This window comes from Loxodonta africana, chromosome 5 (assembly GCF_030014295.1).
Source record: "Loxodonta africana isolate mLoxAfr1 chromosome 5, mLoxAfr1.hap2, whole genome shotgun sequence".
In the NCBI taxonomy this organism is placed as follows: Eukaryota; Metazoa; Chordata; class Mammalia; order Proboscidea; family Elephantidae; genus Loxodonta; species Loxodonta africana.
This window is the reverse complement of record NC_087346.1, coordinates 107,469,457-107,497,188: the sequence shown is the minus strand read 5'-3', so window position 1 is coordinate 107,497,188 and position 27,732 is coordinate 107,469,457. Positions and strand designations below refer to the sequence as shown.

At 41.1% G+C, this 27,732-nt stretch overlaps 1 protein-coding gene across 1 annotated transcript; it reads right to left on the bottom strand.

Moving 5' to 3' along the window:
* Positions 1 to 1,363: 1,363 nt before the first annotated feature.
* LOC104846409 (zinc finger protein 699-like) lies at positions 1,364 to 27,732 on the bottom strand. Its single transcript, XM_010595666.3, has 5 exons — positions 27,679 to 27,732; positions 22,966 to 23,118; positions 4,536 to 4,662; positions 3,438 to 3,588; positions 1,364 to 2,749 (listed from the first exon to the last, which is right to left on the bottom strand). Exons 1-5 carry the CDS (start codon positions 27,730 to 27,732, stop codon positions 2,479 to 2,481), a joined length of 756 nt encoding a protein of 251 aa, XP_010593968.3. The 3' UTR covers positions 1,364 to 2,478.

Sequence of the window (27,732 nt, the reverse complement as noted above, 5' to 3'; positions counted from 1 at the left end):
TTTGATCCATTTTGAATTAGTTTTTGTGTATGGTGTGAGGTATGGGTCTTGTTTCTCTTTTTTTGCAGATGGATGTCCAGTTATGCCAGCACCATTTGTTAAAGAGATTGTCTTTTCCCCATTTAACAGACTTTCGGCCTTTGTCAAATATCAGCTGCTCATATGTGAATGGATTTATGCCTGGATTCTCAATTCTGTTCCATTGGTCTATGTGGTTGTTGTTGTACCAGTACCAGGTTGTGTTGACTACTGTGGTGGTATAATAGGTCATAACGATTTTAAGTGATTTTTGCTTTTCCATACACTTTTTGGTTAAAATCAAATTTTCTACAAGGAGAACACACTGCTTTATGCTCTGAAAAATATTAACATGTAACAGAGTAGATAAAAAATACCACACAAATAAGAACATCCATGTGTTGATGAGACTTTCTAATGAAAAGAATTTTTATATAAACAAACCAAAATGTAAATAGTTTATACAACTTCATGTCCTCAAATTGAAAGTGATATTACTTTAATGTTTTCATCACAAAATACAAAATTGAAATTAGTATGGGGATAAGACAGTGGAAAATTCCACATGTGTAACCTTTTTAAAAGATTTCTTCCTTGATATGCATTTCCTGGTGCACAAAAAGAAAAAAGGAGTGATTGAAGCCTTTCTCACAATGTTTATAGCCACAGGGTCTCTCCAGTGCATGAGGTCTCGTAGGCTTCCTAAAGGAGGAGGGACGCTGAAGGCTTCCAAAATCTTTTACATTCATAAGATGAATTCACAGCATAATGTACCTCACGCGGCCTAAGAATGGAAAAAGACATGTAGATGTTCCCAAGTACATCTACTAGAAACCTCTCCAGTGAGATTTCTCACAAGTTCAGTAGGGTTAATTAGGGAAGGCTTTTCCATATGCATGAATTCAAATGTCTTTGGAAACATGGGGAGAAAAACAAAAAGTTTGCCACATTCCTTACCCTTACATGGTTTCTCTGCCACATATCTTCTTTCAGGTTTGTAAAAAGATAAAGGATGAAACCTATCCAACATCACTTACATGTATATTGTTTCTCTCCAATATACCTACTCATATGTGTTCCAAAAGATGAGAGACATCTGAAAACTTTCCTGTATTTCCTGTTTACAGAGGGGAGAAAGATAACTAAAGACTTTTCCACATTCCTTACATTCATAAGGCTTATATCCAGTGTGAGTTCTTATATGTTTAGTGAGGTTTGAGGACCAACTAAAGGCTTTCCCACATTCCTTACATTCATAAGGCCTCTCTCCACTGTGAGTTCTTATATGTATGGTGAGGGATGCAGAAGGACTAAAGACTTTCCCACTTTCCTTACATTCAAATGGCATCTCCCCACTGTGAGTTCTTACATGTTTAGTGAGGGATGAGGACTGACTGAAATATTTCCCACATTCCTTACATTCATACGGCTTCTCTCCAGTGTGAACTCTTATATGGGCCCTGAGGTGTGAGGATTGACTAAAGACTTTCCTGTATTTCTTACATTCATATAGCTAGCCTCTCTCCACTGTGAGTTCTTATTTGATTAGTGGGGTTTGAGGGCTAACTGAAAGATTTCGCAAATTCTATGTGTTCAAAAGGTTTCCCTACAGTGCAATTTCTTATGTGCTCAGTGATGGATGCAGCACAATTAAAGGCTTTCAAACATTCTTTACATTCATAATATTGCTCTCCACTCTGAAATTTTTGACCTATAGTGACGGTTGAGGGACGAGTATAGGTTTTTTCAACATTCTTTATATTTACATTTATGTCCTCTCACATGTGTCCTAAAGGCTAAGAAACTATAGAAATCTTCCCCACATTCACTACATTCATAGGGTTTGTCATGGATTAAATTATGTACCCCCAAAAATGTGTATATCAACTTGGTTAGGCTATGATTCCCAGTATTGTATGGTCGTCCTCCATTTTGTGATTGTAATTTTATGTTGAGGGGATTAGGGTGGGATTGTAATACCACCCTCACTCAGGTCGCCTCCCTGATCCACAGTAAAGGGAGTTTCCCTGGGGTGTGGCCTGCACCACCTTTTATCTCTCAAGAGATAAACGGAAACAGAAGCAAGCAGAGAGTTGGGGACCTCATACCACCAAGAAAGCAGCACCAGAAGCAGAGCGCGTCCTTTGGACCTGGGGTCCCTGTGCCTGAGAAGCTCCTCGGCCACGGGAAGATTGAGGATGAGGACCTTCCTCCAGAGCCGACAGACAGAGAAGCCTTCCTGTGAAGCTGACACCCTGAATTTGGACTTTTAGCCTACTTTACTGTGAGAAAATAAATTTCTCTTTGTTAAAGCCAGCCACTTGTGGTATTTCTGTTCTGGCAGCACTTGATAACTAGGACAGGGTTTCTCTTTAGTGAGTGTTGTCACATGATTATTGAGAGTTGAGATACAAATCAAGCCTTTTCCACACTCCTTATGTTTATAGGGCTTGCTTCCTGTTAAAGAGTTCTCACAGGAGTGCTTAGGTAGGAGGGACAACTGCAGGCTTCTCCACATTCCTTACACCCATAGGCAGTGCATCCAGTCTGAGATCTGACATGATGCTTAAGTGATGAATGATGCATGAAGGCTCTTCCATATCTGCAGCATTCAGAAGGATTTAATTCTGAAGTAGTTGTTTTGAGTACAGTAAGAGTTGAAATCTTGCTGAAGGTTTTTCCACACCGATTGCCTTTGTTATGTTCACAAAGGTTCTCTACTGTATGCCTTCTGTTTAAAAAAGGGCAACACGTCAATGGGAATAAATTTGTTGTCATTTTACCATTATAAACATTGTGAACATATATTTTTTGCCCTGAGGTGTCTCATGCTTCATAGGTTAAATTATCTAGTAGAGATGCTACCATTACTGACACAGTGTTTCTAAAATATGAGGCTTTCTGATAATTGTGTACTAGAGAAATATGTTTCAAGTACTCAGTATCTGACTCACATTTATGAAAATAATACTTTGTAAAAATTCTCTGAATACACAATTTTAGAGCTAGTTATGTATCTATCTATCCAGAGATATCAATATATCCATATAGGTTGCTATGAGTCAAAATCAAATCGATGGCAATGGGTTTGGGTTTTTTTTTGCTGTTGTTGTTATATCTGTATACATATATCAATGTATCGATATCTCTATATCTATATATATACAGTGAAACCTGTGAGAGCTGGAACTCGACAGGGCTGCCTTGCTTTTCTGGGTCTTGCAGTTTTCTTCCTTTGACAGGGTGCAGCATTACAGTCATAAGACTTGTTTTTAGTGGATATTTGAGTTTTCCTTCTCTTGACAGTTTTCTGCCTTACACAGGTTCTGGCTTTCACAGGTTTTACTGTACATATATAGTTTTAATACCATGATACCTTAAGACTGTCTACTGCTCTCTCTTGTGTGAATAACACTTACCTTATACGTCTCCCGTGGTTTTTATGCTGATCTTCGATGCCACGCAGTTTACAGATTTCTCCTAACATGGTGAACCAGGTGCTTTTCTTCATGATTTCCACTGTAATATGTTCACTAGATAATTTTTCTCTATCATTAAGGTCTCGAGAAACTGACACAATGATTGAAGTTGAGGTTCACAATATGAAAAAAAAAAAAGAATTATTAGTAGCACAAAGATAGCTGTGAGCAAAGAAGGACTTTGAGGCATTTGGATGTCTGGCAATGGTCAGAAAGTAATTTACTAGGAAATACATCCATGACACATGTAACATGAAAATGCACAATGTATAATGTAGGAGGAAAAGAGGTCTTTCTCCATGAACATAGCTGTGAGAAGACTGAGGAAAGTCAGAAAAATAAGCTCAGGTATCTGTGAAGTTCACTCCCCTTAACCCAAAAGAGACCTTTTCTAACTGATTTATTCAAATCTAATTCCTCCATACAAGGCTAGTCCTTCAAAGGATTTTTTTACTTCCTGCTGCTCCCCAACACAGTGGCCCTGAATGAGTCCTATCTTTACTCTTCTCAGATCTGTCTATTGCTTATCTAGGAGAACAAATGTGTGTGGGTGACACGGTGCTCATGGAGAAAGAAATATCATGGGAAAAGCCAGTGAAGAGCAATGAACATTTCATTTACACTGAGCTAACACTTTGGCTTTCAGAATCTCCTGAGATGAGAGGTATGAGTTTATCTGCAGCGAAATAATCATGTCAAACCTGTCATAAACACAGTAAAACAATTTACAAGGTCCCACACCACATATTTTCTCTTTGTGCCCAAGTGTCCCATGAGCCAATTCTCACACTGGCAACACTTAAAAGTGGCTCAAGGCCTTTAAGTACAAGAGAAATAAAAAGTCATTTTAATACATACCATTTTATGTTTAAGAAGAAACCAGAATATGTATGCTCCGTAGAACAAATGACCATGCCTGTATTATTTATCAATGAATTTCCATTCCTCAGCCCAAATGTTGGTGCAGGGTCAATGAGTATGATATATGTGTCCGTTAAACATGTAAATGAAAAAAAAAAAAAGTGATGCCATCTTTACCTACTGAGGCCAGGTTTCTGAAGGTTTCCATCATCACATCTCTGTAGAGTTTCTTTTGAGTAAGATCCAGTAAGGCCCACTCTTCCTCGGTAAAGTCCAAAGCCACATCCTCAATGACAACTGAGTCCTAAGACATCCCACATATTTTGGATCAACAAGGTACCATGTACTCCAATGTATGCAAAAGGAAGGGTGAGGCTGAAAGTCCTGGGAAACTGAGAATTCATAGGGATTTGACACAAGGTCCTATGTTCTACCAAGGTCTACTCTAGGGATTAACTATTGGCTTCTTCCATTCACGGTTGACATTCACTTCCTCACTGACTGTATCCAGTCTCATAGACTTAACGATACTCCCAACACACTGAACTTATCTCGTCATAATTTCATTGTGACCCATTCCAGTATTATTCACTCTATCTTTATGGACTGGAGCAGTCATAGCACATAGCAATAATTAGAGAAAGGCTGTAATAATAAAAATATTATTTCTATAATTAGATCATCACTTCCTTGTGAAAAAACAATTTCACCTCTTCCAAAAAGACTGACCAGAACACTCAACAAAACATGAAACACAGGGTGAAAGCAGGATGAGATAGTTACACCTGGGACACAGAAGGACTGGCAGTTTTTCCTTTTGCCCCTCACCATGAGAGGGGCCCACAAAAACAAACTGGCAACTCAAGGCCCTGACTTGATCTTATTTTCTTGAAAAACTCCAGATGATCAGGAGGTGACGGGATCATCTGCAGAAAATACTTTTCAAGAATTATGGATCATTATATGTTTGTCACCTATTTTTCAATAACTGAGCAGTTGTGCTCTCATGTTCTCTGTCTCTTACATGGAAACAGGCAAGGTATTGAAAAGTTAGACAAGGCTCAGTTGACAGACCGGAAACATGAGAATTCAGAGTTCTCCACTATTATCAAACTTTCCATATCCAGTGGTACTGTACATCAATTATCGGTGATTGCTCCCCTCAACAAACATACATCCAGACACCCACGAAAACACTCTACTATTATTACAAAACACCCTACCTCTGCAAGAACCGTAATAGCATGCCCTTGTGTTTGTTGACTGAGAAGAGGTTAAGATTCCCATTTTGTAAGTAAGTTAATTAATTTTATAAGAAAGTTAATTGAAGTACAGAGGGTTTAGTTGTTAAAATACTGGTGATTCCTATGAAATGGAGACTTACGCATTAGCTCTCCAGAGGCTCCCCTGGAAAATTTTCTCACATTTGCAGACCCCGGAATGCACATAAGCATGACTATCTGAACCCTAACCTCTGGAATCCCCTGGGCTGTCGGAGTGGTCTCTGTGAAGTATCTTCAATCCAGTGGCTTCCCTATGTAGTGAGGACAGAAAACGTTGCTATACTGCACTAATGATGCTAAAATTGAGCTCAACAGTAAAGCAGCTATAGAACAGAAACGCTCCTCTTGTCAGGGCAGGGGTGAAGTGAGCTGCCTGGGTCATCTCTAATCATTTCTGGTATGATGTTGTCACAACAAACGTCCATCAAGAGCCAACATTCAAAAGTCTCTTCCACCGTAGTGGGGCAGATTGCATATTTTAAAGCCATGAAAAAATGTATTGAGCAACTAAGATATGTGAAAGGTTTTGCAAACAGCTTCACATACTACCTCATTTATATCTCATAATGACTCTCCTAAGCAGATATTATTTTAATAGCTGAGGAGAGTTAGAGAAAATTAATTAATCTCACGGGCACTATTGTCCAGTTACAATGTCGCCTTTTTTTTTTTGTTGTTGTTGTTGTTGTCTTTCAGACTAAATTCCTGACAACTACATTTCTGTTCATATACATACAGTTTTGTTGTTATTCTGGTTGTTATTCTCCTATAACACCATGGATTACCTAGAGCCCAGCTGGGTGCTAGGGAGAGGAAGCAAATGAAACATCTTATTCAATTCAAACAACCTGGAGGTCCTTTTTCTGGCAAAGCCGTATGTCTCAGGCAAGATGGCTTCCCTTGAGGTCCTTAACTCTGGTTTCTTCATTTATTAAAATTCGCTTCGGTAATATGGACGCAGAGCCTACTTCATGTGGGCAAAGCAGGTACAGAAGTGAATAAAACAGAAATATCCAGATGCACACAGGTCATAAATTCTTTGGGTGTGGACAGTATATAAACAATAGAATATAATGTCAAGCGGCAATAAGTTCTACAGAAAATGCAGCACAATAAGGGGACAAACAACAAGTAGCACAAGCATATTTCTCTTTACTGAGTTATTGCAAAGAAGCATTTCCGAATCCACTAGCTAGTGAAACCTAGCTTGATAAAAAAAACCCACACTTTCAATTCTAAACAACTGGGAAGCAGACTGTGATAATTTTGCAAATACTCATATAGATTTCACATGCTCATTGACTTCAACACGTCCCCATGTAGAGGCACAAGAGTCAAAGGGTTCCACTGACCTTCATTCTCAAGAAAGAAAATATCCATTGCTTATTCTTAAAGAGTAAAAGGTCATTAGGAATACACTAAATATATAAATTTGGGACACTGGAAAAATAATAGCAGCATAAATGAACAGTATAAAGAAATTAATATGAAAATAAAGACAATCATAATGATACAAAACACAAAGTCTTTCAGTTTCTGGTCTAATATAATGAGGAGTTTGGAAGTTGTCTCTCCTTCCTCCCAACAACAACAACAACAATGAAAAAAGCTGACCAAACTGAACTCAGAGAACTGAAGTCACAGGGCAAATTGCTGCCTCCAAAACTGAAGGGACACATTGACACATACAGAGAATCACACCAGGGCAGAAGCCCAGGGAGAAACCACAGCTAGGGTCAGGACAGGAGTAGGAAAACAGTAACTGACAACTTGCTGAAGGCTGTGTGGACAAGCTTGAGGGTTGAAAATGCCAAGGAAATCTAACCTTAGAGAGATCCACACCGTTTTTTGAGTTTTCTCTCTAGGAACCCTACCAGGTCCTCGTGTGAAGATCAGAGAAAAATCTCCTCATGCTTCCAGTAGGGAGAAGAGGAAAAGTAGCCTTTCGAAACTCACCCAGTGCATTCTGTTCTGAACAAGGCCTGCCATCAAGGGAAACTATTCTGCTAGAGTCTAACTGACTGCAAAAGTGAAATACTCAACTCCAGGTCCATCTGCGCTTTCTATCTCAACAAAGTGGGGGAGGAAATAGGGGGAGCAGAACACATGAGTTCACTGCCCAGGAGCACAAGATCACCAAGAGACTGATACCTCATCATTAGACTATAGGATGCTCCCCCAGCCCCCACACCTTAGCACCACATCAGTAGAGTTCCTATATAATAATAGGGGATTACAACTCAAAGAATTCCAAGTCTCACATCTTATTTAAAAATGCCTAAGAAACCCAAACACCACAGGGTAAACAAAAACAGAGAACATTTTGGCCTCCGACACCTACAGCAAACAGTAAACACATCCTAACTTCTAGCCAGATAGAGATAATATACCACAGTAAAGTCCTGTTTACCTCAGTTTTTACTTAGTATATAACTTTTGTCTTTCAACAAACAACTACAAGGAATAGTAAAGGCAAAAAACACAGCTTGAAAAGGCTGAGTAAGCATTAGAACCAGTCTAAGATATAGCAGAGATGTTGAAAATATCAGACTTGAAATTCAAAATGACTATGATTAGTATGCTGTTATTGGTGTTGCCAGGTACCATTGAGTTGGTTCCAACTCATACTGATCCTGTGTACATCGGAATGAAACACTGCCTGGTCCTATGCCATTCTCACAATCTTTGCTATGTTTGAGCCCACTGTTGTACCCACTGTGTCAATCCATCTCATTGATGGTCTTCCTCTTTTTCACAGACCCTCTACTTTATCAAGCATGATGTCCTTCTCCAGGAAACGGTCCCTCCTGGTAACATGTCCAAAGTAGGTGAGACAAAGTCTCGCCATCCTTGCTTTTAAGGAGCATTCTGTCTGAACATCTTCCAGGATAGATTTGTTCATTATTTTGGCAGTCCATGGTATAGTCAATATGCTTTGCCAACACCATCATTCAAACGCTTCAATTCTTCTTTGGTCTTCTGTATGCGTTGTCCAGCTTTCGCATGCATGCAAGGCGACTGAAAATACCATGGCTTGGGTCAGGCGCGCCTTAGTCCTCAAAGTGACATCTTTACTTTTTAACACTTTAAAGAGTTCTTTCACAGCAGATTTGTTCAGTGCAATGTGTCCTTTGATTTCTTGACTGTCTCTTACATTGGCATTTATTATGGATCCAAATAAAATGAAATCCTTGACAACTTCAATATTGTCTCCGTTTATCACAATGTTCCTTCTTGGTCAAGTTGTGAGAAGTTTTTTTTTTTTAATGCTGAGAAGTAATGTATACTGAAGGCTATAGTCTTTGATTTTCATCAGTAAGTGCTGCAAGTCCCCTTCACTTTCAGCAAGCAAGGTTGTGTCATCTGCATAACTCAGGTTGTTAATGAGTCCTCCTCCAATCCTGATGCCTTGTTCTTCTTCATATAGTCCAGTTTCTCAGATTATCTGCTCAGCATACAGTTAGAATAAGTACAGTGAAAGGATACAACCCTGACACACACCTTTCCTGATTTTAACCCACAGTGCCCCCTTGTTCTGTTCAAACAACTGCTTCTTGTTCTATGTACAGGTTTTGTATAAGCACATAAGTGTTCTGGAATGTCCATTCTTCTCAGTGTTATCCATAATTTGTTATGATCCACACAGTCAAATGCCTTTGCATAGTCAATAAACACAGGTAAATATCTTTCTGGTATTCTCTGCTTTCAGCCAAGCTCCATCTGACATCATCAATAACATCCCTCATTCCACGTTTTCTTCTGAAATTGAACAGAAATTTCTGGCAGTTCCCTGTCGATGTACTACTGCAACTGCTTTTGAATTACCATTAGCAAAATTTTACTTGTGTATGATATTAATGATATTGTTCAGTAATTTCCATATTCTGTTGGATCACCTTTCTTTGGAATGGTCACAAATATGGATCTCTTCCAGTTGGTCGGCCAGGTAGCTGTCTTCCAAATTTCTTGGCGTAGACAAGTGAGCACCTCCAGTGTTGCATCCATTTGTTGAAACACCTCAATTGGTATTTCATCTATTCTTGGGGCCTTGTTTTTCGCCAATGCCCTTGGACTTCTTCCTTCAATATGATTGGTTCTTAATCATAAGCTGCCTCCTGAAATGGCTGAACACCAACAGTTCTTTTTGGTACAGTAACTCAGTATATTCCTTTCATCTTCTTTTGGTGCTTCCTGTGTCAGTAAATATTTTGCCTATAGAATTCAGTAATGCAACTCAAGGGTTGAATTCTTCTTCAGGTCTTTCAGCTTAAGAAATGCCAAGCAACTTCTTTCGTTTTGTTTTCTAAATCTAGTTCTTGGCACATTTCATTATAATACTTTACTTGGTCTTCTCAAGCCACCCTTTGAAATCTGTTCAGCTCTTTTACTTCATCATTTCTTCCTTTTGCTTTAGCTGCTTTATGTTCAAAAGCAGGTTTCAGTCTCTTTTGACATCCATTTTGGTATTTTCTTTCTTTTCAATGACGTTTTGCTTTTTTTATGTATTAGAAAAGAAGATCTAATACCAGTAATCAAAGCTTCCATTGTAGGAACTAGAAAAATTGGAGCAATTTAAATTCCAAGTAAGCAGAAGAAAAGAAATTAAGAAAAATTAGAGAATAAATGAAAATGAAAACAAGAAATCAATAGAGAAAGTTAACAAAGCAAAAGGTGGTCCTTTGAAAAGATCAGTAAAATCAACACACCCCTAACCAGGGTAACTAAGAAAAAAAGAGAGAAGACACAAATGACTAATGAAGAGGGACCACTACTACTGGTTCCATCTATGTTAAAAGAATAAAGGATTATTATGAACAACTCTATGCCCACAAACTTGATAACCTAGATGAAATGGACCAATTCTTTGGAAGTCACAATCTACCTAAGCATACACAAGGAGTAAACAATGTGAATACGCCTATGTTTCTTAAGTAACTGAAAGAGTAAGTAAAAATCTTCCAAAACGGAAAGCACTGGGCTCAGATGAGTTAAATGATAAGTTGTACCAAATATGTAATGAACAAACTACTCCCACTCCTCACTTTTCAACTGTTTCCTTATCCAACATTCTGTATTCACAACAATAAGAAAAAATCTATCCGACTATTTTGTGCACTTACCTAAGTCTGGAAGTAACAGACTGTGAGGCGTGAGGCAAGAATAACGCTGGCTGTGATGGTTAAGGCTAGGTTCCACCCTGAGCAGAACTAAGGAGGTGGAAGAGAAGGAAGGAAAGAGACTGCTGGGAAGGAATCCCTGGAGTCTGGGCTTCCCACAACGGGATCCACGGGGTGATAAAAAGTGCCACCTCTGGTCACAGCTTGGCACTGATCACTCCGTGAGGGGGCGACGTGTACAGGGGCTGAGGTCCAAGCGTGGCTGGACTGCTCCTAGCAAACGGGCTGGGGTGCCTCAACCTCACAGATAAGGCCTGCCAAGAGCAGGCGGGATGGGGCCCAGTAGCGGCTTCCAACGTCCTCACCGTGTCCCTCCAACTAGGGGACAGACACACCAATATTATGAAAAGATGGCCAAGAAAATGTAATTGAAAAGAAAGTGCAAACAGAATACTACCTTTTGTGTAACAAAGTAGGGAAAATTTCTATCTACACCTGCCTGCTTTTACATAAAGAAACACTAGCATGATGCCTCAGAAAGTAATAAAGTTGGTTATCCAAAGGTAGCTGGTGGAATAGGGATTGGATGGATGAAAACAAGAGTAGGAAGAAGTTCTCAAAGTATACTTTTAAAGTTTATATAAGAGTTTTGAAATGTTAAAGGTATTATCTATTGGGAAACACAATTTAAGTAAACTATATTGTAGACGGTAGCAAAAAAGAGGAAGGCCCTCAACGAGATGGACTGACGCAGTGGCTGCAACAATGGGCTCAAGCATGGCAACAATTGTGAGGATGGCATAGGACTGGGCAGTGTTTCATTCTTCGGTGTATGGGGTTGCTATGAGTCAGAACCAACTCGACGGCACCTAACAACAACATACTGTATTTTTAAACATGATATAAATCAAATCTGATATTTAATATTTTTAATAGGAATTGCCATTTACGAAACCATTTAGAATTTAATCATTTAGGGAACTAACTTATTAAGTGGTCTAATACATTTGTGTAATTTATAAAAATGTAAATTAGGGCACTGTTTCTCAACACAGTGACCAGGGGTATCACAGTAAGTACACTCATTTTATCTCAGCCAGGAGAGTGTTCCTCAAATAGCTAAAATATTTAACACATTAGGGGTTCGTGTGTCATTTGTTAAATGTAGTGGAAATCTTTCAGATCCATTTCAAGAATAAAATAAGCTTTAGAGTAACTTTTACATCAGTTAAAATAAGCATTATTCTGTTTGAAAAGTTTAATATTCATCATATTAAAAAATTCCTAGTAGAAAATAGATAGTAGACAAGAACTACTTTGGGTGAAGGGAAGGACAACACTCAATACGGCACAGGTCAGCACAACTGGACTAAACCAAAGCAGTTTCCTGAATAAACTGAACGCTTTGAAGGTCAGCGAAACAGGGGCAGGTGTTTGCGGACCATGGTTTCAGGGGACATCTAAGTCAACTGGCATAATAAAATCTATTAAAACGTTCTGCATCGCACTTTGAAGATCGGCGTCTGGGGTCTTAAATGCTAGCAAGTGGCCATCTAAGATGCATCAATGAGTTTCAACCCACCTGGATCAAAGGAGAATGAAGAACACCAAGAACGCAGGATAATAATAAGCCCAAGAGACAGAAAGGGTTACAGGAACCAGAGACTACATCATCCTGAGACCAGAAGAACTAGATGGTGCCCAGCCACAACCGATGACTGCCCTGATAGGGAACACAACAGAGAATCCCTGAGGGAGCAGGAGAACAGTGGGATGCAGACCCCAAATTCTCATAAAAAGACCAGACTTAATTGTCTGACTGAGAATGGAAGGAGCCCCGTGATCATGGCCCCCATACCTTCTGTTGGCCCACTACAGGAACCATCCCTGAAGCTAGCTCGTCAGACACGGATTGGTCTGGATGATGGGTTGGAGAGGGATGTTGGTGAGGCGTGAGCTACGTGGTTCAGATGGACACTTGAGACAATGTTGGCATCTCCTCCCTGGAGAGGAGATAACGAGGGTAGAGGGGCTTAGAAGCTGCTGGCAAAATGGTCACAAAAAGAGAGAGTGGAAGGAGGGAGCAGGCTGTCTCATGGTGGGGGGAAGTAATTGGGAGTATGTAGCAAGTTGTGTATGGGTTTTTGTGTGAGGTGCTGACTTGATTTGTAAACTTTCACTTAAAACACAATAAAAATTATTCAAAAAAGAAAATGGAAAAAAAATTCCTAGTAGAAACACACAAACTGATTCTAGACATTTTCTTCCAGTGGAAACTGTAAACCCAACAGCTTAAGTACACCGATCCCATATGTTGAAATTCTCTAGCAAAAAAGAAAACTTTAATTTTACATTCTAATTCAAGACTGGGGAGAGCTGTCAAAAATTATACGGCTTTAACACCAGCTCTAGGCACAGGCCTGGAGTTAGAAAACCAAATGCGAAGAACACGCTCAGCATGTCTCAGGCTGAAAGAGCTGAAGAAAAAATTCAGGCCTTGAGTTGCAATACTAAAGGATTCTACGAGCGAAAGTAATCTGTCTTGGAAGAAATACATCCGGAATACTCCTTAGAAGCAAGGAGGCGACGCTATGTTGCACATACTTTGGACATGTTTTCAGGAGGGATCAGTCCCTGGAGAAGGACATCATGCTTTGTAAAGTAAACGGCCAGTGAAAAAGAGGAAGGCCCTCAATGAGATGGAATGATGAAGTGGCTGCAACAATGGGCTCAAGCGTAACAATGATTTTGAGGATGACGCACAACCAGGCAGTGTTTCTTTCTGTTGTGCGCAGGGTCGTCAGGAGTTGGAACTGACTTGACGGCACCTAACAACAACAAAAATAGGCAAAATGTTGAACAATGCAGAAATCATCAAAAGAAGATGGAAGGAATACAAAGAGTCACTTAACCAAAAAGAATTGGTTGATGTTCAATCATCTCAGGCAGTTGCATATGATCATGAACTGATGGTACTGAAGGAAGAAGTCCAAGTGGCAATGAAGGCCCTGGTGAAAAACAAGGCTCCAGAAATTGACAAAATATCAACTGAGATGTTTCAACATATGGATGCAATACTGGAAGCACTCATGCATCTATCTCAAGAAATCAGGAAGACAGCTAACTGGCCAATCGACAAAAAGAGATCATATGTGACCCATCCCAAACAAATGTGATCCAACAGAATGCAGAAATTATTGAAAAAATCATTAACATCACACACAAGTAAAATTTTGCTGAAGATAGTTCTAAAAAGGTTGCAGCAGTACATTGACAAGGAACTACCAGAAATTCACGCTGGGTTCAGAAGAAGTCATGGAATGAGGAATATCATTGCTGATGTTAGATGGACCTTGGCTAAAAGCAGAGAATACCAAGAAGATGTTTAAAAATGTTTACCTGTGTTTTATTGACAATATATCCAACTGTGTGGATCATAACAAATTAATAACATTGTGAAGAACGTGAATGCCAGAACACTTGTGTTCATGAGGTACGTGTACATAGACCAAAAGACAGTCATTTGAACAGAACAAGAGGATACTGTGTGGTTTAAAATGAGAAAAGGTGTGTCAGGATTATATCCTTTCACCACACTTATTCAGTCTGAATGCTGAGCAAATAATCTGAAAAGCTGGACTATATGAAGAAAAACAGGCATCAGGATTGGAGGAAGACTCATTAACAACCTGCGTTATGCAGATGACACAACCTTGGTTACTGAAAGTCAAGAAGACTTGAAGCATTTACTGATGAAGATCAAGACCACAGCCTTCAGTATGGACTACACCTCAACATAAAGCAAACAAAAATTCCCACAATTGGATTAATAAGCAACATTATGATAAAAGGAGAAAAGATTGAAGTTGTCAAGGATTTCATTTTACTTGGTTCCACAATCAATGCCCTTGGAAATAGCAGTCAAGAAATCAAATTACATATTGCATTGGACAAATCTGCTGCAAAAGCCCTCTTTAAAGTGTTAAAAAAGCAAAGATGTCACTTTGAGGAGTAAGGTGCACCTGACCCAAGCCATGGTATTTTCAATTGCCTTATGCACACGTGTCTTAGGCTGGGTTGCTTCTCTAGAGAAGCAAAATCCAGTAAACCCTCTAAATGTATACATAGAGATTTATATTAAGGAAACAGCTCATGAGATTATACAGGCTGGAACATCCCATGTCCATAGGTCAGGATAAAAGTTTCTCCTCATTCACGTAGCCACAGGGGCTGGTGAACCCAAGATCACTAGGTCAGACAGCAGGGCTCTAGCTCACAGGCTCCAAACGCCAACAAATCCCAATATTGGTAGGCAAGGCCACAGGTAACCTATTAGCTCAAGTCCCAAGAACCAGCAGTCAGACAGCAAGAGTCAGCTGCAGGATTCAGGGCAAGCAAAAGCCCCCAAGACTTGCCAGAGAGTTCAATTATATTTGATGCAGGCCACACCCCCAAGGAAACTCCCTTTCAACTGACTGGCTACTCACAGCAGATCCCATCATGGAGATGGTCACATTATACCAAATCTCATCATGGAAGTGATCATGTCAGACTATGTCGCAACTGCCAAACCACTGAGAATCATGGCCCAGCCAAGTTGACATAACTTTAATGACCACAGCATGCAACAGCTGGACAATGAGTAAGGAAGACCAAAGAAAAATTGATGCATTTGAATTATGGTGTTGGCGAAGAATATTGAATATACCATGGACTGACAGAAGAACAAACAAATTTGTTCTAGAAGAAGGACAGGCAGAATGCTCCTTGGAAGCGAGGATGGTGGGACTTCGTCTTACGTACTTTGGACACGTGATCAGGAGGGACCAGTCCCCGGAGAAGGATATCATGCTTGGTAAAGTAGAGGGTCAGAGAAAAAGAGGAAGATCCTTAATGAGATGGATTGACCTAGTGGCTGCAACAACGGACTCAAACATAGCAACGATTGTGAGGATGGTGCAGGACCCAGCAGTGTTTTTTCTGTTGTACGTTGAGTTGCTATGAGTCGGAACAGACTCCATGGCACCTAACAACAACAACTAGGCACAGACAGGTGAGGGGACAAGGAAGTAGAGAATGATGCTTCTCACACACCTGAGAACATTCACCACTGGAAAAAAAGAAAGAGTTTAGAAATCCCAAACGTGATCCAGGTAGACTCACTCTCCCCAGACTCATTCCTTTGGTGAGGGCATGATAGCATCAAGCCCTACCCAGGACCCCATAAAAAGTCAGGGCCTTCTCCTACGAACCCTCTCCCCCCAAATTACTCCATCATTGTGTAGGGTGAAGCTGTAGTTTTAGAAGTGTACAGGAAAGGCCCCAGTAGTGTCAAGGATTGAATTGTATCCCCCCAAAATATCTGTCAACTTGGCTAGGTCACGATTCCCGCTATTGTATGCTTATGTAGCATTTTGCCATCTGATGTGATTTCCTATGTGTTCTAAATCCTATCACTATGATGTAACAAGATAGATCAGTGGCAGTTATACAGATGAGATCTACAAAATTAGAGAGTGTCCTCAAACAGATATATGCACACCCATGTTTACTGTAGCTCTGTATACAATAGCAAAAAGCTGGAAGCAACCAAGGTGTCCATCAACAGATGAATGGGTAAATAAATTATGGTATATTCACACAATGGAATACTACGCATCTATAAAGAACAGTGACGAATCGGTGAAACACTTCATAACATGGAGGAACCTGGAAGGCATTATGCTGAGTGAAATTAGTCAGAGGCAAAAGGACAAATATTGTATAAGACCACTATTATAAGATCTTGAGAAATAGTATAAACTGAGAAGAACACATGCTTTTGTGGTTACGAGGCGGGGAGGGAGGGAGGGTGGGAGAGGGTTTTTAACTGATTAGTTAATAGATAAGAACTGCTTTAGGTGAAGGGAAGGACAATACTCGATACATGGAAGGTCAGCTCAACTGGACTGGACCAAAAGCAAAGAAGCTTCCAGGATAAACTGAATGCTTAAAAGGTCAGCAGAGCAAGGGCGGGGGTTTGGGGACCATGGTTTAAGGGAACTTCTAAGTCAATTGGCAAAATAATTCTATTATGAAAACATTCTGCATCCCACTTTGAAATACGGCGTCTGGGGTCTTAAATGCTAACAAGTGGCCATCTAAGATGCATCAATTGGTCTCAACCCATCTGGATCAAAGGAGAATGAAGAACACCAAGGTCACATGATAACTATGAGCCCAAGAGACAGAAAGGGCCACAGGAACCAGAGACTTACATCATCCTGAGACCTGAAAAACTAGTTGGTACCCAGCCACAACCGATGACTGCCCTGACAGGGAGCACAACAGAGAACCCCTGAGGGAGCAGGAAATCAGTGGGATGCAGACCCCAAATTCTCACAAAAAGACCAGACTTAATGGCCTGCCTGAGACTAGAGGAATCCCTGCGGTCATGGTCCCCAAACCTTCTGTTGGCCCAGGACAGGAACCATTCCCGAAGACAACTCATCAGACATGGAAGGGACTGGACAGTGGGTAGGAGAGAGATGCTGATGAAGACTGAGCTATTTGTATCAGGTGGACACTTGAGACTGTGTTGGCATCTCCCGTCTGGAGGGGGGATGGGAGGGCAGAGAGGGTTGGAAGCTGGCAAAATTGTCACGAAAGGAGAGACTGGAAGGGCTGACTCATTAGGGGGAGAGAAAGTGGGAGTATGGAGTAAGGTGTATATAAACTTATATGTGACAGACTGACTTGATTTGTAAATGTTCACTTGAAGCTCAATAAAAATTAAAAAAAAATGCAATAAAATAAGATGTAAAACAAAATGTAAAATATAATAAATAGAAGTATATAAAAAAAAATTAGTGTCTTAAGCCAATCTCTTTTGAGATATAAAAAAGAGAAGCGAGCAGAGCCATGGGGACCTCATACCACCAAGAAAGCAGTGCCAGGAGCAGAGTGTGTCCTTTGGACCTGAGGTTCCTGTGTGGAGAACCTCCTAGGCCAAGGGAAGACTGATGACATGGACTTTCCTCCAGACTCGACAGAGACAGAAAGCTTTCCCCTGGACTTGTAGCCTACTAGCCTGTGAGAGAATAAGTTTCTCTTTGTTAAGGCCATCCACTTGTGGTATTTCTGTTACAGCAGCACTAGATAACCAAAACAAGTGGCAAGAATACTGCAGTGGTGGGACGACGTTGGCTCTGGGGGGCCTGGGGCTCAGCCTCCTCAGCCAGAGCTGTTGTTTTCATCCTCCGGTCAGGAGATTCTGTCACTCAACGCAGACAACCAAGACCCAGGTAAATGATGTTAATACCCCCATGGTTCCAGCTCTGACAGTCACACAAGGAAGGTGACTCCAGGCAGCCACAGCTTCAAAAACCACATATGTATAGATGAAGGGCCCAGTGACAGTGGAGCAGGCCCTTAAGATGCCTCCTAGGGCTCAGTCCCTTGGCCTCCTGTGCCACCTTTTTACCTTACTGAGGAACCAGCACACAACTGGTCCTCCAACAGTTCATATCTTGCCTTGTCCTCCTATTGTAAGAGTAACCCAGTACTCTGTAACACTTGCCAATTCTTAGCTCCAACTTCTGGAAGTCTAAGTGAATGTGCTCTCGAAGCCCAAGAAGCCACTTCAATAAAAGGATTTTAGGCAGTCTGGAGGCAGATGAATGTTTGGTCCACACAGCCAGTCTGAGCTGCTGAAATCCTTCCATGTGATTTAGGAAGTACAAGATGGTCACTCTAGATCCCCAACTGCCTAGACTGGACTAGTTCTCCCTGCACCACACCTAGGACCTAAAAGGGAAGAAGGACGGACGAGAAAGAGTATTAAATAAGGAGGGAGTCACAGGTTCTTGGCTTTCTACTCCTTCCCTGGGCAGGGCTTCCTCCCAGGCTGAAGGTAATGCTCTACCCGGAGGGCATTTGCATTTGCATTTGTGTTTAAGCTGAACAGGCTCTGGTCTTCTAGAGCACACACTTGCCCTGAAGTTTTTAAAGAAAATGGATAGGCATCAACTGATTATTAGTATGGAAAAAAAGTAACAGGTCTACATCTATAACAAAAATTCTGATGAAGTATAATTCTAAATAGTTTAAAAAAAGAGATTATCTAATGACATTAGACTTAGCAATGGTTTCATAAACAGAACACTTAAATTTAGACACTATAAATTTTTGAAATGATGTATGTACTCACTGTTTGACTTTCAGTGTCTACTTTTCCTATCTCTTATTCTATATGAAATGATATCCTTTTTTTGCTCTCACATTTAATAGATTTGACATACAGGCAGTTCTTGAGGTACAAATGCCTGGCTTACAGACAACTGGTACTTGTCTGTAAATTTGGCCTCACTTTGAAATGACTTGAATCAAATTCTTCATCACAATCACCTTCACTTGCAGATTTTACATCATTGAATAGGCTATACCCTTTTCTTGCACTAAACACTGTCAACAACCCCATAGGGTTTCCAAGGCTGTAAAACTTTATAGACAAAGACTGCCACATCTTTCTCCCAAGGAGCCAATCGTGGCTCTGAACCACCGACCTTTGGGTTAGCACTAAAGTAAGCCTAGATAAGAACAGTACGCACCTATTCCGACTTACCTACAAATTCTTAGACACGTACAGGAACGAATCTTGTTCGTAACCTGGGGATTGCCTGTACACATACCGCCCTCATTATTACACTTGGTTTACTTTATTATATTTGGTTTAAAAAGAAACATTCTCTAGTCATATTAAGATGGGGAGCAAAGGCCCTGAGATCAGAGGGCGCCTGTTTAAAAAATAGCAAAGAGACTGGTGTGGTTAGAGGAGAAACAAGTAAAAGAGAAATAGACTATACTATAAGGGAGTAATAGGGGGCTGACTGCTGAACCTAGAGTCTTAGGAAGACAGAGAATAGAGGGGCCCCAAAATCTGTAAACAAAATAACAAGAAATGGGCCAGAGCGCAGAAACAAAGCCATTCCCCAGAACAATGGGGCAGGGTATCTGAAAATTGCCTGCAAACTTCTTTATAAAGTTGCCTTTCAGAAACAGCTGGAGAAAACCAGGCCCCAGGACATGCACAGAACATCCACCTGTGACTGTTGCGTGACCTTCCACCAGGGGCAGTAAAGGGCTGCAGCCCCAGCTGAGGGATGGAACCTGGGGAGCGAGAGACTGCGCAGGCATGACACCTCATAATAAGTTCTGCTATGAATCCCAGAGGCCTCCAGGACAGGAGCCATCTTGGAAAGCTACTGCGAGGGCACCTTAGTTAACATATCCCTGCCTGTGTCTATGAATAAACATGAATCTTTCCTGCCTCCAAGAACTTTTAAAAACTCAGGCCTGTCTTTTGTTCTGTGAGATGAGGGTATGCATTGCTCTAGGCCCTCCTCGTCTCCACTTGCAAGCCTCTTTATCAATAAAGCTTTTCTCGTGTGGAAAACTATGTACGTGCCTTACCTGCTCATTCTTGACCAGTGAGAGGCAAGAACGTCATTCCAGTAACAATATTACAGACATCACACATTATTTTATTTACTTCATTTAAGCATTACTTATGTTCAAAATTTAAAAAAAAAAAAAATTTTTTTTATGTTAAAAATTATTTACTATAAATTGTGACTTTCTAGTAGTTGTGCATTTCACATTTATTTAAGCAAGAATACTTTCTGAAACAATTATTACAAAGGATGAGGTACTTTTTGCAAAACTGTAGTGTGGCTGACACACGAAAATTTGTCTCGGTATTTTGATTACTTTCATTTGTGGAGGCTAGAAATCTATGCGGAGACGAAAACAAAATGTGGAAAAAAGAGAACATGGCGAAACCTGGTGTCAAAATGCAAATGTTTATGATAATAAGTAATCCAAATATCAGAGACAATAACTTGCTTGTTTAAGTTTACGTGTAATGTAACTCTCTTAAAATAGTCTACATTCCAGACAAGCTGGTATCGGCAGACATCGACCCCTCAGACTTGCATCATTTGTCTTCTTAGACAAACACAACAGAGGAAGAAAGGATTTCAAGAGACATTTTGACGAATATCCAAAAGACTCATCGAAACCACTTGGACCTCCCTTTCTTTGTTCCTTGGACTATAAAAACCCCATACTGCCTCATCTTAGGTGCAACACCCAGGCTCATGCTGTGTGTTGTCCAACTGGCAAATTGTATGACTGACTGATAAATCTCTAGCATTGTTTTAACTCTTAGACGTTATTCAACACATTACACACACCTCCCACTTTGTCCTCATTCCCAACATTTCCAGCCCTGACATTGGGAATATGCCCACATTTCCTACAAGCAAGCTTCGACCTATTAAAAAGTGTGACTCTTCAGTCCCAGAAATTGTGGTTGAATCACCAGAATCCAATCCCACACAGATCCTGTCTCAGCCAATCCTTAAGATCTTGGACAAATACTGGGTGTGTGATCTCTATAAATCGCTCAATGCCTACATTAAGCTTGTTCAGCCACATCACAGTTTACAGCAGACCAACTAGGTTTGGCCATACTGTTTCTCACATAATCATGACAAAAATGTCTGCCTTACAGCCAAAGAAATTCTTCAAAATGTGGCTCTTACTAAATATTTTTCCTCCTAAAATTGGTTTAAGTGGTCCTAAAATGCACATACTAGTTCCAACTCATGTTTCATCTATCTTAAAGACCATCATTGAGGAACGATACATGTTCTATTTAAAATAAAATCAAGAGAGATTTATTGAAAGGAAAGACAACCCGACCAAGCTGGGGAGGCACTGCACCGCACAAAGTAGAATTTAATCCAAGGTAGTGGAGATGCAAGAACATTTTTATAGAGTGAGAACAAAAGAACTTTAGGTGCACTGTTTTGATTGGAAGTTACAAATTTAGATCAGTGTTAGGTGGGATTACTGGAAGCGGGGGTTCATCTTGGATTGGGTTATCAAGGGATACCTAGGCATTTTGGATTGGTGGTTTACAGTTTTATTTTAAGGCTCCTTGGAAACAAACTGCAGATAAGCTGTTTGTTTTACAACTCCTTGGGAACAAGCTACCAACGTTCTGACTGGTGCTTGGTTAGGTAAGATAGTTGAGTGCAGGATATGTGGGAACCGGGAAACTTCAGTGATTTGTTCAAAGGCTAGGTGTGGGTTTAGTTGCTTGGTTACTTCTGGGAACATTCTGGTAACATTCTTTCTCAACTTGGCTACAAAGACCAATATTATAAAGACTAGAAAAATGGAAATCTTGCTAAGACAATCTCAAGATCAGTGAGGCATGACTGTAAGACCTTTGATGTCTTAGAAACTGGACATGTTCATTGATCTTCGATTGTTTTCTGGAAGAACAAGTTTCAAGTGTTTCAGTGAGCCTGATGACCTAAATACAATTATGTAAAACTAAACAAGCTGCTTTTAAAGGTTAGTTATACTTTAAGGAAAAAAATTTTTCTTAGTATCTCGGTAGCATGTACAAAAGCAGAAATTACAAAATGGAGTGGATTCAAGTCTGAAGCAGCCCTTTCAGATAAGCCAAAACCAAAAGCCAAACCCACTGCTGTCGAGTCCGTTCCGACTCATAACGACCTTTTACAGCAGAACTGTCCCATAGGGTTTCCGAGGAGCAGCTGGTGGATTCGAACTGCCGACCCTTTGTTTAGCAACCGAGCTCTTAACCACTGCACCACCAGGACTCCACAACCATCAAAAGTAACAAAAAAACACTAAAAGTAGGGGGGATATATTCTTTACCATAACCTTATTGCTTGGATGACCAGCAATACTTAACCAAAGTCCTGCCTGATCAAGCACAGAAAACAAATGAGAGCAGGGTGAGCAGCAGACTGGAGGGGGTGGGAGCAGGGTATTTTAAACTCACCCTGGGCTTCCACGAAGCCCGTCACTGTGTTTCTAACACCCAGGTGAAGCTGACGCTGCTGGTGTAGAAATCAACACTTTTGTTTAGCGAGGATTTACGATTTTACCTGTTATTAACACAGAGACACAGGTCCAGCCCACCTACTTGGCCATCCCAAACCCCGCCCAGAAGAAAACAGCCGCGGCCCAAGAGAGCCAGGGAGGGGCCCGGCTCTGCTGCTGAGGCAGCGGGATGGCGGCGGTGGGAAGCCCGGCGCAGCATAGCTACGCGTAGTCGCGCGGCTCTGGAGCAGCCCAGGGAGGGTGGAGAGACCAGGACTGTGCAAAGAGCAGGAGCAGAGCCCTTACATCTCCGGACGCCCTCCTGTCCCCCGGGCAGCTGTAGGTAAAAGACACAGCCGGAGCCGGGGAGATAGGAAGGGACGCGCACTTCCGCTTCCGGTTTCTGGGACTCTCGATGCCGAAGGGCAGGGGCTCGGTGTGCGGAGCCGAAGGCCCCAACTGAAGAGCGTGTTGTTACTGGCCTCCTCGTGGATTTGGGATCTGTACATTGAAGTGAAGAACTTATGAAAATGACAATTATAAACAGCTTTTTATTTTTTATCAGGCATAACACACATATAGTGAATTGCATAATGTGAACTAATCTTGAGGGTACAATGCAATGAATTTTTACAATAAAAAAAAAACTGGAGTAGACTCAACGGCAGAGGGTTTGGTTTTGTTTTTTTTATATACGTTCTTAAAACGACCTCTGAGATCCGCAATTGATAATTGCCACTTCCCCAATTGATATTATCTTTGGGAAATTTTTTTTTTTTTTTTTGGAGTAACCAGTGTTCTGATATCCCCAGACATAGGTTTTGCATGTTCTTGGTCTCCATATAATTGGAATCATATTGCATGAACTCCATTGTGTCTGATTTCATCTATTTAAGGTAAAATCTGTAAGATTTTATCTGTTGTTACATGGAGCAGTAATTTGTTCCTTGTTCGCTGCTATGTAGTATTCCATTGTATGAATATATCACAATATTTTAAAAATTAATCACCTGATTTTAGGGTCCGTATTTTTTTGTTATAACCTAGGAAACCCTGGTGGCATAGTGGCTAAGTGCTACGGCTGCTCACCAGTCAGCAGTTCAAATCTGCCAGGTGCTCCTTGGAAACTCTATGGGGCAGTTCTGCTCTGTCCTGTAGGGTCGCTATAAGTCTGAATCGACTTGACGGCAATGGGTTTGGGTTTTTTTGGTATTATAACCTAGGCATATATATATATATATATGTCTGCCTTGGGAGAAGTACAGCCAGAATGCTCCTTAGAAGTGAGAATGGTTAGACTTCGTCTCACATGCTTTGGACGTCACGCTTGATAGAGGGTCAGCGAAAAAGAGGAAGACTGTTGACAAGATGGGTTGATAGAATGGCTGCAACAATGGGCTCAAACATAGCAATGACTGTGAAGATGGCGCAGGACTGGGCAGTGTTTCGTTCTGTTGTATATAGGGTCACTATGAATTGGAACCGACTAGATGGCACCTAACAATAATGTGTGTGTGTGTGTGTGTGTATATACACTCACTATTTGCAGCAACTAGCCCAGGAAGCTAAACGACTCTATACAGCTAGAGTCCAGAAAGCCAAGCAACAATTCCGGTAATAATTGGCCCAAAATAGCCAGGACTTGATTAACAACTGACAGCTTCCTTAAAAATTTTCCCCATTCTTTAGGTGAAGGGAAGGACAACACACAATACAAGGGAAGTCAGCACAACTGGACTAAACCAAAAACAAAGAAGTTTCCTGAATACAAGCAAATGCTTCAAAGGCCACAGTAGCAGGGATAGGGGTCTGGGGACCATGGTTTCAGGGGACATCTAGGTCAATTGGCGTAACAAAATAAGAAAGTGTTTTGCATCCCACTTTGGTGAGAGACGTCTGAGGTCTTAAATGCTAGCAAGCAGCCATCTAAGATGCATCAATCGGCCTCAACCCACCTGGAGCAAAGGAAAATGAAGAACACCAAAGACATATGGTAAAGATGAGCCGAAGAGACAGAAAGGGCCACGTAAACCAGACACTCCCATCAGCCTGAGACTGGAAGAACTAGATGGTACCTGGCTACCGCTGATGACTGCCCTGACAGGGAACACAACAGAGAATCCCTGATGGAGCAGGGGAACAGTGGGATACAGATCTCAAATTCTCATAAAAAGTCCAGGTTTAATGGTCTGACTGAGACTGAAGAGAGCCTCGAGGTTGTGGTCCCAGGACCCTTTGTTAGCCCAAGATTGGAAACATTCCCGAAGCCAACTCTCCAGACAGCGATTGGACTGGACTGTAAGATAGATAATGATACTGGTGAGGATTGAGCTTCTTGGCTCAAGTAGACACATGAGACTATGTGGGCAACTCCTGTCTGGAGGTGAGATGATAAGGAACAGGGGGACAGGAGCTGGTTGAATGGACACGGGGAATACAGGGTAGAGAGGAGGAATGTGCTGTCATTAGGAGGAGAGCAGCTAGGAGTATATAGCAAGGTGTGTATAACTTTTTGTATGAGAGACTGACTTGATCTGTAAACTTTCACTTAAACCACAATAAATTAATTAATTAAAAAAAATTTCCCCTTTCTAACTTAGGACCAAGCAGAGAAAGCCAAATAAGCTCCCCTCCAACTTGCCCCATACAAACAGCCTCCAGTCAGGGCATACCTGATGCCTTCCCACAATCTAGCCTGCTTTTGAGTCTCTGCCAAACTCAAGTGAAGGTGGCTGACTGTCTTGCTGTAGCAAGGTCTGAATAAATAGTCTTTATTTCTTCTTATTTGTGTGCTCTTTGCTATTTCTACAGAGCAATAGGAGAATCTAGTGGTGTTCTGGTTCTCCAGAGGCACTGCATGCTTCCTCTTACTCTGAGCATCTGCCTACACCATGTGAACAGCCTGGGCTTCCTGCTACATCATGAGAGACCATGTGGAGCAGAGCCCAGTCATCCCATTCAAGACCATCCTAGAACAGCTGGCATCCGGCAGAGCCCTCAATTCATGAGAGAGCCCAGCCAGGATTAGCAAATGCCTCCTAGACCCGTAGTTGACCACCAATGCTTAAGGGAGTCCAGTCAAGATGAGAGAAACTATCAAGGTGGCCCAGAAATAAGGGCTTATTGGGCCTCTGATATAGAGTGATTTGTTACACAGCCATAGAAAACTGATACCATTTTTCCAATGGCAGTTCCTAGGACATACAGAGAGAGGGAACCTGTGGATTTTTCGATAGGGACTTTATATAAAATAAAGTAGGGTTGGACTACATTGAAAGGAATATCATACAAATAACCAGTCCTAATAAAGCACACATCTGTCAGTTTGTCATACTGTGGTGGCTTGCGTGTTGCTGTGATGCTGGAAGCTATGCCACTGGTATTTCAAATACCAGCAGGGTTACCCATGGTGCACAGGTATCTGGAACTTTCAGACTAAGACTAGGAAGAAGGACCTGTTAGTATACCTCTGAAAAAATTAGCCAGTGAAAACCTTATAAATAGCAGTGGAATATTTTCTGGTATAGTGCCAGAAGATGAGCCCCTCAGGCGGGAAGGCACTCAAGATACAATTAAGGAAAGCTGCCTCCTCAAAGTAAAGTGAGCCTTAATAACGTGGATGGAGTAAAACTTTTGAGACCTTCATTTGCTGATGCGGCATGACTCAAAATGAGAAGAAACAGCTACAAATATGCATTAATAATCAGAACATGGAACATACAATGTATGAATCTAGGAAAATTGCAAGTCAAAAATGAAATGGACCACACAAAAATCTATATCTTAGACATTAGTGAGCTGAAATGGACTGGTATTGACCATTTTGAATCAGACAATCATATGGTCTACTATGCCAGGAATGACAAATTGAAGAGGAGTGGTATCACATTCATAGTCAAAAAGAACATTTTAAGATTTATTCTGAAGTATGATGCTGTCAGTAATAGGATAACATCCATATGCCTACAAGGAAGACCAGCTAATACAACTATCATTCAGATTTATGCACCAACCAATAAAGATGAGGGAATTGAAGATTTTAACGAACTTTGCAGTCTGAAATTGATGAACATGCAATCAAGATCCATTCATAATTATTGGTAACTGGAATGCAAAAATTGGAAACAAAGAAGGATCAGTAGTTGGAAATATGGCCTTGGTGATAGAAATGACGCCAGAGATCCCATGATAGAATTTTGCAAGACAACAACTTCTTCAATGCAAATACATTCTTTCAACAACATAAGCAATGACTGTACACATGCACTCTGCTGGATGGAATACACAGCAATCAAATTGATTACATCTGTGGAAAGAGATGATGCAGAAGCTCAATATCATCAGTCAGAACCAGGCCAGAGGTCGCTGCGGAACAGACCATCAATTGCTCTTATGCAAGTTCAAGTTGAAGCTGAAGAAAATTAGAGCAAGTCCATGAGAACCAAAATAAAACCTTGAATATATCCCACCTGAATTTAGAGACCATTTCAAGAATAAATTTGATGCAATGAACACTAATGAACGAAGACCAATTACTCTCCGCGTAATGAGACAGTCTGCTCTCTCCCTCCACTCTCTCTTTTCATGTCCATTTCGCCAGCTTCTAACCCCCTCTACCCTCTCATCTCCCCTCCAGGTAGGAGATGCCAACCAAGTTTCAAGTGTCCACCTGATCCAAGTAGCTCACTCCTCACCAGCATCCCTCTCCAACCCATTGTCCAGTCCAATCCATGTCTGAAGAATTGGCTTTGGGAATGGTTCCTGTCCTGGGCCAACAGAAGGTCTGGGGGCCATGACCACCAGGGTCCTTCCAGTCTCAGGCAGACCATTAAGTCCGGTCTTTTTATGAGAATTTGGGGTCTGCATCCCACTGCTGTCCTGCTCCCTCAGGGGTTCTTTGTTGTGTTCCCTGTCAGGGCAGTCATTGGTTGTAGCCGGGCACCATCTAGTTCTTCTGATCTCAGGATGATGTCGTCTCTGGTTCATGTGGCCCTTTCTGTCTCTTGGGCTCATAATTACCTTGTGTCGTTGGTGTTCTTCATTCTCCTTTGATCCAGGTGGGTCGAGACTCAT

Bases quoted from the DNA above. Each gene is read 5' to 3' on its own strand.
- LOC104846409 (XM_010595666.3), bottom strand. From the start codon at position 27,732: ATGAGTCTCGACCCACCTGGATCAAAGGAGAATGAAGAACACCAACGA. The intron at 23,119-27,678 runs GTAATTATGAGC...CACGCTCTTCAG, and splicing joins AAGAACACCAACGACACAAG to TTGGGGCCTTCGGCTCCGCA. The intron at 2,750-3,437 runs GTAAGTGTTATT...TTTTTTAAACAG, and splicing joins AACCACGGGAGACGTATAAG to AAGGCATACAGTAGAGAACC.